Source organism: Gossypium hirsutum, chromosome D12, assembly GCF_007990345.1.
Source record: "Gossypium hirsutum isolate 1008001.06 chromosome D12, Gossypium_hirsutum_v2.1, whole genome shotgun sequence".
Taxonomy (NCBI): Eukaryota; Viridiplantae; Streptophyta; class Magnoliopsida; order Malvales; family Malvaceae; genus Gossypium; species Gossypium hirsutum.
Window position 1 is genome coordinate 3,358,029 of NC_053448.1, and position 14,988 is coordinate 3,373,016.

At 34.4% G+C, this 14,988-nt stretch overlaps 2 protein-coding genes and 1 pseudogene across 2 annotated transcripts; 1 reads left to right on the forward strand and 2 right to left on the reverse strand.

Annotated features, from left to right (window-relative positions):
• Positions 1-1,236, forward strand: LOC121224478 (uncharacterized). Its single transcript, XM_041107877.1, has 2 exons — positions 1-387; positions 1,123-1,236. The coding sequence occupies exons 1-2, from the start codon at positions 1-3 to the stop codon at positions 1,234-1,236; spliced, it is 501 nt and encodes a 166-aa protein (XP_040963811.1).
• Positions 1,237-6,161: 4,925 nt separating this feature from the next.
• On the reverse strand, positions 6,162-7,404 carry LOC107955936 (alkane hydroxylase MAH1-like; annotated as a pseudogene).
• Positions 7,405-13,261: 5,857 nt separating this feature from the next.
• On the reverse strand, positions 13,262-14,988 carry LOC107953408 (alkane hydroxylase MAH1). The gene has a single exon (XM_016888714.2). The coding sequence runs from the start codon at positions 14,972-14,974 to the stop codon at positions 13,439-13,441; it is 1,536 nt and encodes a 511-aa protein (XP_016744203.2). The 5' UTR covers positions 14,975-14,988; the 3' UTR covers positions 13,262-13,438.

A 14,988-nucleotide genomic window follows, 5' to 3' on the forward strand; every position in this document is an offset into this window, starting at 1 on the left:
ATGAACGGAGCTGTTGAAGGGGTCAACAAAAATATTAAGAGAATTATCGGGAAAATGACTAAGACATATAAAGACAGGCACAGGAACCTACCATTCGCTTTGTACGCATATCGCACCTCTGTACGGACGTCTACGGGGGCAACTCCCTTTTCTCTGGTTTATTGGATGGAGGTCGTTCTGCCTATTGAAGTAGAGATCCCATCCCTGCGCGTTTTGATGGAGACAAAGTTAGAAGAATCAGAGTGGGTTCGAGCTCGATATGATCAACTAAACCTTATTGAAGGGAAACGCTTGAAGGCAATTTGTCATGGACAGATGTATCAGAAAAGAATGATCACGGCCCATGATAAAAAGGTACGGCCAAGAGAATTCCGCGAAGGGGAACTGGTACTGAGAAAGATCCTCCCAATACAAAAAGACTTTCGAGGAAAATGGTCACCAAATTGGAAAGGGCCATACGTTGTAAAAAAGGCATTCTTAGGAGGAGCTCTGATTCTCACCGAGATGGATGGGAAAGAATTACCTAATCCAGTGAACTCAGATGCTATAAAGAAATATTATGCCTAAAAAACAAAAAAAAACAAACAAAAAAACAAAAAAACAAAAAAAAACAAAAAAGAAAAAGAAAATCAAGATGAAAATTCGAAAAGGGCGTCTTGATAAACAAAATGATTAGGATGAAAACCCGAAAGGGTGTCCTAATGAAGCAGTTTCGGACTTAAAGAGAAAGACGACTTGAATGGGGAGTCGAATGGCGAGGTTATAATATTTGAAGAATTCTCAGAAGCTCGAAATATTTTACATAGAAAGCCATCCTCGAAAAGATCCTTGACGAAGAAACGTGGAGAAGTTCATGCGTTGGATATCTAGAGCATTTGTGGCAATTGAATTCACTTTCCTTTCTTTATGATGCTTTCTTTATTGGAACTTCCTTATCATTTTTCTTTGATTTGTTGCTTTTGAAAAATTGAATGTGAGGTATTTCTTTCATGCCTACTTTGTTTTTTTATGCATCTCGTGTTTGATTCATTTAAATGATAAATGGTAAGATGACATACTCTAAACAAAAGGAATGTTGAGCATTACCTGGATGAAAATTTGATAAATACAAGGACCCTGAAGCAAGAACAAAGTTCAACAAGAGGGCAGGAGGGTGGTATACGAAGATGTGGATTACTCACAGAACTTGAGGATGAGTACAAAACTGGAGAGAAAAGTCAAGAATTGAGGAAATGAATGCGGACCCTCACAAAAATCAAAAGTGGGGCACGTGACAAACAGCCCAGCGTGCATTGCATGATCATGTAGACACCAAAAGCATTTAGGACAAACATGTGCATATCATAATAACATCATAAATGACATATACAAGTATACCAGTAGAGCAAGGAATACTGGGAGAAAGCTGCACAGAATCAATGAAGAAGAAGGCTTTTAGTTTTACCAGTTGTTTTTTGAAACCCTGTTTCTTTCAAGAAATATTTTTCACTTTCTGTTTTTTTTTCCAAATATCAACTCATAATACGAGAGGTGAGTTGAGCCTCGGGTCACGCTGAGGTATTTTTAATTTCGGTTTTTTTTTAAATCAACGGTTTTTTTTTAAATCAACTCATAATACAGAGGTGAGTTGAGCCTCGGGTCACGCTGAGGTATTTTTAATTTATGTCTTTTTTAAAAATCAACTCATAATACAGAGGTGGGTTGAGCCTCGGGTCACGCTGAGGTTTTTTTAATTTCTGTCTTTTTTAAAATCAACTCATAATACGAGAGGTGAGTTGAGCCTCGGGTCACGCTGAGGTATTTTTAATTTCGTTTTTTTTTTAAAATCAACTCATAATATAGAGGTGAGTTGAGCCTCGGGTCACGCTGAGGTATTTTTAATTTATGTCTTTTTTAAAAAATCAACTCATAATACAGATATGAGTTGAGCCTAGGGTCACGCTGAGGCATTTTTAATTTATGTCTTTTTAAAAAAATCAACTCATAATACAGAGGTGAGTTGAGCCTCGGGTCACGCTGAGATATTTTTAATTTATGTCTTTTTTAAAAAATCAACTCATAATACAGAGGTGAGTTGAGCCTCGGGTCACGCTGAGGTATTTTTAATTTATGTCTTTTTTTAAATCAACTCATAATATGAGAGGTGAGTTGAGCCTCGGGTCACGCTGAGGTATTTTTAATTTCTGTTTTTTTCAAAATCAACTCATATTGCGAGAGGTGAGTTGAGCCTCGGGTCACGCTGAGGTATTTTTTTAATTTTTTTTTCATAAAAAAAATCAACTCATATTGCGAGAGGTGAGTTGAGCCTTGGACCATGCCGAGGTATTTCTTTTAAATTTCTGTTTCTCAAAAATCAACTCATATTGCGAGAGGTGGGTTGAGCCTCGGACAATACCGAGGTATTTCTTTTAAATTTCTGTTTTTCAAAAAATCAACTCATATTGCGAGAGGTGAGTTGAGCCTCGGACCATGCCGAGGTATTTCTTTTAAATTTCTGTTTTTCAAAAATCAACTCATATTGCGAGAGGTGAGTTGAGCCTCGGACCATGCCGAGGTATTTCTTTTAAATTTCTGTTTTTCAAAAATCAACTTATATTGCTAGAGATGAGTTGAGCCTTGGACCATGCCGAGGTATTTCTTTTAAATTTCTGTTTTTCAAAAATCAACTCATATTGCGAGAGGTGAGTTTAGCCTCGGGTCACGCCGAGGTATTTTTCAATTCATGTTTTTCAAAAATCAACTCATACTGCGAGGGGTAAGTTGAGCCTCGGGTCGCATGCCGAGGTATTCTTTTCAAATTTTGTTTTTCAAAAATCAACTCATATTGCAAGAGGTGAGTTGAGCCTTGGGTCGCACGCCGAGCTATTCTCGATTTCTGCTTTTCAAATAAAAAGAAAAATTTTGGATGGTCGAATAAAATTCAATGCTTTTTAGTTTTTGCTCTATCCCTGTTTCACAGCGATGAGCAAAGAAGGGCTGCTGTAATCACTGAATTTTGCCCAAGATTAATTTCATGTTTTTTTTAAAAAAAGAATTTTTTTTATTTTTATTTTTGCATTTTGACCCCTAAACTTTTCCAAAATTGCATTTTGACCCCTAAACTTTTCAAAATCACATTTCTACCCCTAAACTTTTCTGAATTACATTTGAGCCCTTAAAATTTCTATAAATTACATTTTGGCACCATATTTTCCTAAAATTGCATTTTTACCCCAGAAAACTTTGCACCATATGTAGTTTGGTCCTCCTGGACTTGTCAAATTGCCGCAACCATCAGGCCAGCTCCAGCAGCCTCCCTAGGCCATGATTGCTCCACTACCACCTAAAAACAAAGAAGAAGACAAAATAGAAGGATTTAAAAGAAGAAAATGAGAGAAAGAGAAGGGGGCAACCAAGCAAGAAGCAAAAAAAAGAGCAAAAACAACAGCAAAAAAAGGCATACCGCCGCCGTCATGCTCGCGCCACCGGCCCACCACCGCGACACCACACTCCCGACAACTAGCCAAACAACCAAAAAGCAAAAAAAAAAAGAAAGAAAGAAACAACAAGCAAAAGAGAAAAAAAGAGAAAGAGAAAAGAAGAAAGATGGGGGAAGTGGAGACAACCGTGCGCCGCCGCCGGCCGTCGCACCGTAGGCGGAGGAAGTGCCACCAGCAACAGAGAAAACGGTAGGGGGCTGATCGGGAAAGAAAGAAAAAAGAGAAAGAAAAGAGAAGAAAGAAAGAGAAAGAGAAAAAAAGAAAGAAAACAGAAAGAAGAAGGAAGAAAAAAAGTGAGATAAAAAATTTTAAAAAAAAACTAATATTCCGGTCAAACCGACCCGACCCGGAAGTCGACCCGACCCGATCTACAACAGGCCCGCACCAGCAGCCCTAGGCCCAAAAAAAAAGCAAAACCCAAAAAACAATAAAGTAAAAAAAAGAAGCAGCAGAAATTAATAGCAAGCCTTTTTAACAGGCCCAACTGCAGCCCAAATCCGCCAGGCCCAGTAGCTCCAGCGCAGCCCAAACCAGCAGCAACATCGGCCCAGACCCTTGGCAGCCTAATAAGCAGCAGCCCAACAGCAAAAAAAAAGAAAGGCCCAAACAGCCCATAACATTGGGTTTGGTAAATTCTTGAGTTCTTAATTTTGTCTAAATATATAAATGTTGTTTTATTTTTTAATATTTGTTGCACATTTTTAAGTATTTTTATTTTGTATTTATGTTTTTATTTTTTTTAAATTCGAATAATTTCAATAAATAAGGCAACGAATCGATTTAACATTAAATCGTTGATTTCATCGCTATATTGGGTGAATATCATCGGTTTGTGTTAAACACGATACGTCCTTTAAAAAAATCGAAAATATTCTAAAATCCTCATGTTTTTTAAATTCTCGTGTTTTAATAGAATCACGATTAAATATTAAGTTGAATCGATTTGGCACTAATTCGATGATTTCATCGCCATGTAGGGATGAATATCATTGATTCGTGTTAAATATGGTACTTCTTAAAAAAATCGTGTTTCAAAAATTTTCGTGTTTTCAAAAAAATTTCCCGTGTTTTCAAAATTCTCGTATTTCAAAATTTTCTTGTTTTCAAAAAAAATGATTTCCGTGTTTCATAAATTTTTGTGTTTAAAAAAAAATTCTCGTCTTTCAAAAATTTTCGTGTTTTCAAAAAAATTGACCGTGTTTCATAAATTTTCGTGTTTCAAAAAAAATTCTCGTGCTTCGTTTTTATCAAAATTTTTATGTTTTCAAAAACAAATTTTGTGTTTTAAAAATTTTCGTGTTTCAAAAAGAAAATTCGTGTTTTCAAAAAAAAACCTCGTGTTTCAAAATTTTCGTGTTTTTAAAAAAAATTTCGTGTTTCTAAAATTCTTGTATTTAAAAAAAAAATCGTGTTTTCAAAAAAAAAAGTTGTTGTGCTTTAAAATTCTCGTGTTTCAATCGGATCACGACTAATATTAAATTGAACTCGTATTTTTGAAAATGAAGACAACGTGCGTTTAACGAGATACCAATTTTGGGCGTCGCGGGAGTGCTAATACCTTCCTCGCGCGTAACTGACTCCTGAACTCTAATTTTCTCTGGATTTTGACGTGGACCTAAAATCGATTTTTTTTAGAAAATTTGAAAAATAATTTTTCTTTTAAAAAAGAGAATTTATTTGGTGTCCGATCACACCTAGAAAAAAGATCGGTGGCGACTCCGTTTTTGAAATAAAATCGAGACACAGTTTTCAAATTTTCAATAACCACTTCGACTGGCGCCCGTACCCAAATTTTTAGGTCGCTACAATGAGAAATTGCGAATTGAATGAAATGAAAATGAAGCATTTAATTGCATTAATATGTATCGGGTCTCGTAGGCCCTATTTATTAATATTATAATATTTTGAGGATATATTGTGAAGAGTTATAAAAGCATGTCAATAATTTTGAAAGTTATAATTTAGATGAAATTTTATAACTCGGTTAAATATATTTACAAGAGTATGTGTCCTGGTAATACCTCGTACCCTATTCCGGTGTTGGATACGACTAAGGAACATCATTAACTTTTGTGGGGTTTCTATATTTAATATGGTCTAATAGTAGGCAACTGATTAAAAGGCACAGTCTGCGGTAAAAATGGAGACACCACTCCGTCTCTCGACTGGCAACTTGCAAATACTTTTGATTCTTTTTTTGCATTTAATATGTCAAAATCTTCTACTTATCATGAAAAAAATTGAAAGAAATTCATAAAAATTAAAATACAGGAAAATATCTAAAAAATAAGGCAAAACAACAAACACAAATAATAATAATATAAACTTTCATTGTCTAAAATATAAAAACATAATTAAATATTTAAATTAACTTTTAATCCAGTGCGATTTTTAGTTGATAAAAACATTAACCCACGTTAGACTATATGATTATATAAGTATATATATGGTAACACTTCTTAATTACATTTTTTTTGAATTATAATTAAATATTTAAATTAAATTTTAATCCAGTGCAATTTTTAGTTGATAAAAACATTAACCCACGTTAGACTATATGGTTATATAAGTATATATATGGTAACACTTCTTAATTACAATTTTTTTTTTTGAATTATAACAGGAACTTGACCATCAGGCTAAACGAGGTTTCTTAATTATCACTTTAATTCTGCAAATTCCTTAACTCCATCTCTTCTTAACACCAACCATTAACCCCTTCTTCATCTTACAAAGCACACTGTTTTTGGAGCTAATATTTTGGCCTTCAAGTACATCAACATTATAGCTATGCATGATCGCAGCGACGGTCGCTTTCATCACCAGAAACGACACCTCTTTCCCTGGACAAATTCTTGGTCCCGCAAGGAATGAGCAAAATTCGCTTGGTGACTCTCTTTTAATCTTTCCTTCTTAACTTATCCACCGTTCTGTCTTGAGTTCATAGCAATCTTCTCCCCATAAGCTTTCCATCCTTCCCATTGCATGTATTCCGATTAAGACTCGGGTGCTCCGATCCACCCGATGACCACTCGGAAGAAAGTCCGGCTTTGTACATGATCTGAATTCAAAAGGAACCAGTGGATATAGCCTTAGGGTTTCACAAACCGCCGCATGAAGATATGTTAGCTTACTCAACTCGTCATAGTTGGATGGTATGTGCAAGCCCCCCTCCACTTGTTTCATTGTTAAGTGTCTCTTTATTTCTTCTCTTGTTAACCCGTAAGTACCTTCACTGCCAAACAGAAATTGTATAATGTTGTTTCTCATAACTGTAAAAAGCTGCTTCCATAGCAGCATTCGTGGCTTTGTGGAATCGATTTTCTGGGAATTCGATGGAAAGTACGCCAGGGTTAAAGCCCATGCCCATAATACAACCGATGTCGAAAGCATGCCTTGCAAACAAATATTGCAAGTTCACCACAATCTCTCGTCTACAAACATATTCAAGCACTTCAACAAGAGCTTCCTCTATTCGTTGATGGAGAACCTTTGAAAGTGATTGCCGGATTTGTGGGTGATTGAAGAAAGCATGGAAAGCTTTTCCATGACGTTTCGATGCCTCACCATCGGAATTGAAAAGTGCTTCGCCGAAGATATCAAAATGTTTCAGCCATTCAGAACCTTTCAAATAAACAGAACTATTGGAGCTCAATATATAATGTACATTCTCAGGATCCGAGGTGGCTAAGAAGCTGGTGTTAGTGAACCAAAGTCCTCTATAAAAGAAGGTGCCATTGCTTCGTCTGAGGATTTGGGCAACTTTGCCATGAGGGCGATGGATGTTGAGAAGTAACGTGGGAATCATCACTACAAATGGCCAGTTTCGAGGGAGGCCATTGTTGTCTATGAAACGATAGAGAAAACAAAGAAAAATTATTCCAAAAACCATAACTCCAAGATATACAAACAGTAATGCCATCATGTTCTAAGAAAGAGTTTAAGTTGCTTAGGATATATACTCAATCACCAATCGGGACACTATATATAGATTTAGCGTTTAGCCTTCGTCTTCTTCTCTACAAGTCACAATCAGAACCAGGGATTTATATAGCGGCCGTTATATAGCGGTAGCGGCACCGTCCGAAACCGCTACTGCCAAAACCGCTATTATATTTTACAATAAGTTGTGTGATTTTTTTTAAAAATTTACGACCGCGATACCTACAATAACTACAATAGCATCTGTTATGTTCGCAACCGTGATAAACACAATGCGACTGAAAACACGGCCGCAACCGCAATTTAAATCCCTGATCAGAACAACTTATATTGTCTTTGAAATGAGAGATTCCCATTTATATCATATTGTCAAAGAAGCCATGATAGTAATTACCCAAAATGGTATATATTATGAATATCAATATCATGCTTTTACGAAAATATTTACTAGGGAAGAACATAACAATATGGAAAACAAGAAAGTTGAACGAAAATTTAAATTAAAAAATTTCAGTTAAAATGAAAAAAAATAAGAATTATCTATAATACATTTTTTATGATAATTATTTGATATTGTTAGGATCGTCCCAATTAAGCAACAAGTAACAAAATAGAGGAATAAATTGAGAAATTGAACATACAAATTTAACGTGGAAAAACTCCTCCAAAGAGGATAAAAAACCACGGGCAAAGATAATTTTATTATAATGGCAAAAAAATGAAGAGTACAAAATATGGAGATAAAACTAAACCCCAAACCCCGAAAACAAAGAACCCTCAAAATGTAAACACAAAATTCTCTAAATGTGTTATGAGTTCTAATCTCTAATGGGTGTTTTTTTTCTGAGGTTGTAAAAGAGCCTATTTATAGGCTAAATTCATATGTCAAATAATAATAAAATAATCTAAACTAATCAGTGTTTGACTGAAACAAATAAACAGAGTTTAACTAAAAGATTATTTTTCAATTTTGACTGAAAATAGGAGTCATGCTTAACAAATCTCCACCTTGACTCATATTTCTACAACGCCATCTTTGCCAAATCCCGCCACGAGCCTATCTTGAACTATGTAGGGAATTAACTGAGTCGAATCTGTGCTTAGAAACTGGAAGACTTCTAGTCTTCGACTTGTACACTGCCAAATCAAAACTAACCCGGGTCTAATTTTCACGAACACAGTGCCCTAACTTTTCAAAACCTGCATCCAAAAGAGAACCTCTCTTCAACGAAACGGTCATACATTTTTTCGTCCCATGACCAAGTTGCCTCCGCTCCAAACGAGTTGACTTCGACTGTGTAACGGACAAGGGACGTCCGATTTCACTGGTCACTGTAGAACCTTCCAGAATATAAAGATTGCCAGTTCTTTTACCTTTTAACAAAATGAGAGCTCTACGAGATACTTTAATACCACTCGACTTGATGTTGATTCTGCATACTTTCAAGTCTAAAATACTCAAGGAGATGAGATTCTTTCGTAAATCAGGTACATACCTGTCATCTGAGAGTGTCCTAATTGTCCCATCGTGTGTCCTGATTTTAATAGTTCCAATACCAACTACCTTACTAGATGAATCGTTTCCCATGCGCACAACTCCACCTTCAACCGAACTGTATGTAAAGAACCATTTTCTATTGAGACACATGTGGAAAGAACATCCCAAATCTAGGATCCACTTGGACGCGAGCTTGGAGTTATCGCTCGTTGACACTAACAGAAAATCATCACCGCTTTCATCGGCCAAATTAGCACCAGCTACATCTTCTTCGTTACTCTCAGCAGCTCTTTTATTTCGCAGTTTATAACAATCTGCTTTGACGTGACCTAACTTTTTACAATAGCGACACCTTTTGTCTCGTTTCTTTGATGTTATCAAAACGGAAGCTTGCCTATCTGCCTTGCTATCCAAATGAAGCTCATTGTCGATTTTGTCTCTACTCAACAAATGACCCTTCACATATTCGAACGAGAGTTTGTCTCTGCCATAAATCAGGGTCTCCTTGAAAGACTTGTATAAAGGGGGTAAAGAGCAAAATAATAGCATAGCTTGATCTTCATCATCAATATGAACCTCAACGTTCTTTAAATCATTTTAAAGAGTAATGAATTGACTGATGTGATCTCTAAAAAGCTCACATTCGTTCATGCGAAACGTAAATAGACATTGTTTCAACACTAAACGGTTAACCGGAGACTTAGTCGTATAAAGAGTTTCTAACCTTTTCCGCAAGGCAGATGAGGTCTTTTCTATCAATACCTCGTGCAATACCGTATTCGCGAGGCACAACTGGATTGCAGACAAGGCCTTTTCATCAAGCTCTTCCCATTCTGTTTTATTTAGATTCTCAGGCTTTTTCCCGATAACAACCTTTTTCAAACTGGATTGAACTAGAATTGCCATCATCCGAACTTGCCACAGATTGAAATTTGTCTCACCATCGAACTTCTCAATTTCAAACCTTGTTGTTGCCATATCTGATGGGCTGATCTTTGAACTAGCTCTTGATACCACTTGTTAGGATCGTCCCCATTAAGCAACAAGTAACAAAAATTGAGAAATTGAACACACAAATTTAACGTGGAAAAAATACTCCAAAGAGGATAAAAAACCACGAGCAAAGATAATTTTATTATAATGACAAAAGAATGAAGAGTACAAAAGATGGAGATAAAACTAAACCCCAAATCCCGAAAACAAAGAACCCTCAAAACGTAAACACAAAATTCTCTAAATGTGTTATGAGTTCTAATCTCTAATGGGTGTTTTTTTTTCTAAGGTTGTAAAAGAGCCTATTTATAAGCTAAATTCATATGTCAAATAATAATAAAATAATCTAAACTAATCAGTGTTTGACTGAAATAAATAAACAGAGTTTAACTAAAAGATTATTTTTCAAATTTGACTGAAAATATGAGTCATACTTAACAGATATAAATACAATAATCTTATGAAGTATTTTAATTTGAGGATTAAACCACTTCATATCCTTAATATAATTTTTTATTCTAAACATGGCAATTAAGTCCATTTTGATACTTATTTTTTTATTTGTTTTGGTATCCGAACTTGACAATTAAATTCATTTTGATCCCTAAACTTGAAAAATATAAAAGTTTGATAACCTGACACTTTGAGATTGTGTCTTATCATCACTTGAAAAATTAAAAAAATATATATATTTATATTTAGGTGACATGGTACAATTTTAGAGTGTCATATACAATGTTCTAATCACCGGAATAGTAGTTGAATTGGTCAAACCACTGGTTTCTGATTTAATTGGTTTGTTCGGTTTAACTACTAAACCAGCAATAATTAAATAAATAATTAAAAATTCGTAAAAAAAAATTATTAAACATGTTCAACCTGTTTAATTACTGGTTTTTGTTCCAAATTTTGATTTTTACCGATTTCGAGCCATTTTCAATTCAATTGATTCAACATTTTTGTTTGGACCAGTATATTAGTTGGTTTTTAGACCAACCAACCAATTCATTAAATCTTGATGAAATCTAAGTTCAAATACCAAAATAAATCTAGTTGACAAATTCAATTATCAAAATGAAAAAAAAAACACAGATATCAAAGTAAACATAGTTTCCAAATTCAGAGATTAAAATAGTATATTATCTCTACCTTAATTAGTATTTAAAAAATCAAAACTAAATAAATAAGAAAAATGATATTGTTTAATATAAAAAATTCCCCCTCTACATAAATTTATATACAAACCTTAACCACATAATTAAATCTCATTAAAATATCTTTTAACACTTTATTATAAAAAAAGTAGAAAATAAATAGAAATAATTAAAACTACTTAACAATTATTAACTATACATAGAAATGGAAGCATGTGGAATATCTCCAATATTTGGGTTAATCCAATTCTCTAATTATTATTTAAATTTGAATCCAAATTAAATATCATTATTTGCCGAATATTTAAATTTGTAAAATAATTTTGAATTTAACATTTTCAATCATATGTCGGATATTTGAATCCGCGAAATAATATAAAATAAAAAATTAATTAAAATTTATCTATAATTAACAATAAATAAAAGTAAATTAACAAAAGTAGTTAAATAACAATCCAAACAAATTAAACATAATAATTTCTCAATAAATTAAATATACGTAATAACTTAACTATCTTTAATCCACAATACAACAAGTGATTCACACTCTATCACTCTCTAAGTATAAAAATCTCACATTTGTACCTACACACCAGAAAACTCACTTCCAAATCCTCCCTTTAAGATCTTAACCAATAAACACTCAACAATATTTACAATTTAGTTTGCACTGTATCACAAAAATAGTTCCTCAATGAACATATTAGAATGCACTTAATAAGCTCTCATACAAAACCTAGACAAGCCTCAAAAAATGTATAACTTTTGGCTTGCTAACATAGAATACAAGTGAACACTAATTAACTCCTTAAAATAGCTAATAATCATTAATAATCAAATCACAATCAATCAAAGATATGATTTCCAAATCAACAACTCAATCTTCATCGATTCTAAGGGTTAAATTGATTCACTTGTATTCAATTTATTTTTCAAAAGCTAAAGATTGGTTTCCATAGATGGATCATAATATATTCAAAATAACAACAAATTGACAAATCCAAATATTTTCTTCGTTAAATTACCAAACCAAATAAGACAAGTAACAAGTTGCCTCAATGGTGGCCTACAGTGAGCACTACCGAATGTCACTCAGCTTCATTCAACATATCTTACTTCAACAAATTTATTACATAACTATTTTTACTCATGTAATAAGCGTAGCATAATCTAATAATTTTTACATATGGGGTGTTTGGTAAACAGAGTTTTTGGCCTTTTTTAACTGATTTTGGCACAATAGAGAATTGGGTAATCAAACCCTCTAATTTTAGTGTTTGATGAATGGAGGTTTGCAAGAGCTTGTTGAGCTAAAACCTCCAAAACAAAAACGTTGGGATGGGCAACTTTTTTTAATAGTTGATTGGGAATGAGATATGTGGAATGACATATCTGACCCTCCTTGCTTAAAATTACTCCCTTTGCTACATGCTCTCTAAACCTAATAAGGGTGTCAATATATCAGTAGCCTCTATTCTCTCATTTTCACTTTCACCTCCAAAGGCCAAAGTAAATCTCAAAACTAAAAATTCACCGTGAACCTAAAAAAATCAACATTGCCACGAAAAATTTTCAATCGAGCCCATTCATCCTTGAATATTTATGTACTCTTAATTTATTTTCAATTTACTTGTGTAAAAATAATTGCTTATGCAACTTTAAATTAATTGAAATATGCTGCTTGACAAATTTATTTAGACTGTGACATAATTATTATTAATTTACATTCTAAGAACATGACATAATTATCATTAAGAATATAGTTTACAATTATATTGATACACTATTAATATTTATCAATTTTTACATATGGATACACTATTAATATTTATCAATTTTTACAAGGTTAATATTTTCTAATAAGGAACTTAAGAAATTTGTTTATTTAAATTTTTAAAAATATTCACTAATTAATTTTCATAATGGATATTTTTAATTCTTTGGTAATAGTATTTTATTTAAATAGTTTCACCGAGTAAAGACTAAAGTATTATAAACAAATAAATACTTAAGAATAAAACGTGTCATGCCCTTATTTATCATTTTATACATATCAACTAAGTTTTACTAAATACATTTAAAATCAATTGATCAAATCTACAATCAACAACTAACAATCAACTATTAACTATCAATCAATTCCGAAACAGTAGGATTACCTTTTAATTTTTACATAAGCTTTTCTCTTTCCACTGTTAAACAAACAGAAATCCATTACACTTAAGACATAGATACATTTAACTGCCAATTGTCTGATTCCATGGATGGAATCTGAGACAGGAAGGAAATCACTTGTAATATATAAGTATTCTTCTTTATATAATATATACGGCAACTTCTTAATTACTTGTTCAAACGTAAAGCCAAATTTCTCAACTCCATCTCTTCTTAACCCTAACCATTAACCCCTTCTTCATCTGATAAAACGCACTGTTTTTGGGACCAATATTCTGCCCTTCCACCACATGAAAGTTGTAGTTATGAATGATGGCTGCTGCGGTAGCCTTCATCAACAGAAACGACACCTCTTTCCCTGGACAAATCCTTGGCCCCGCAAGGAATGCGCTAAATTTAGTTGGCGACTCTCGTTTAATCTTCCCATCTTCACTAATCCATCTTTCTGGCTTGAACTCATAGCAATCTTCTCCCCATAAGCTTTCCATCCTTCCCATTGCATGTATTCCAATTAGGATTCGGGTGTTTTGATCGACCCGATGACCGCTCGGAAGAAAGTCCTGCTTTGTACATGTTCTGAATTCGAACGGAATCGGTGGATGTAGTCTTAGGGTTTCGCACAACGCTGCATGAAGATATGTTAGCTTACTCAACTCGTCGTAGTTGGATGGTATTTGCAAGCCCCCCTCTACTTGTGTCATTGATAAGTGTCTCTTTATTTCTTCTCTGATCTTGTTTTCAACCATGGGTGCCTTGGAGATGAGATAGAAGAACCAAGTGAGAGTTAAACTGTAAGTATCATCACTGGCAAACAAAAAATGTACAAGGTTGTCTCTTATAAGACTGTCTTTTGGTGTTGGGCCTGTTATCTCATGTCCTGTCAGGTAACAGTTCAAGAAATTGAAATCATTCTCTTCATTTGAGCCTGCGGATGCCACTGATTTCTTGGATTTGTGGCGTTGGGTCGATATAAATTGTGTTAAAAGATCATCGAAAGCCTTCCAAGCATCACTCCGTTTCTTCTCTTTCCCAATCTGAAGCCAACTCTGAAACTTCCAAAGACTGTCAGGCATTACGTATCTGTAAAAAGCTGCCTCCAAAGTATCACTCATGGCATTGTGGAATCGATTCTCAGGGAATTCAATGGAGAGCAGCCCAGGGTTGAAGCCCACGCCCGTTATGCAACCAATGTCAAACGCATGCCTTACCAACAAATCTTGCAAGTTCACCACCATCTCTCGTCCAGAAACATATTCAAGAACTTTAACAAGCGCATCCTCTAGACGTTGATGGAGAACCTTTGAAAGTGATTGCCGGAACTGAGGGTGATTCAAGAAAGCATGGAAAACTCTGCGGTGACGTTTCCATGCCTCGCCGTCGGAATTGAAAAGTGCTTCGCCGAAGATATCAAACTGCTTCAGCCATTCAGGACCTTTATTATAAACAGAACTGTTGGAGCTCAATATATAACGCACATTCTCAGGATCCGAGGTGGCTAAGAAGCTAGTGTTAGTAAACCAAAGTCCTGTATAAAAGAAGGTGCCATTGCTTCGTCTGAGGATTTGGGCTACTTTGTCGTGAGGGCGATGGATGTTGAGAAGTAACGTGGGAATCATCCCAACAAGTGGCCAGTTTCGAGGGAGGCCATTGTTGTCTATGAAACGATAGAGAAAACAAAGAAAAATTATTCCAAAAACCATAAATCCAAGATATACAAACAGTACTGCCATCATGTTCTTAGAAAGAG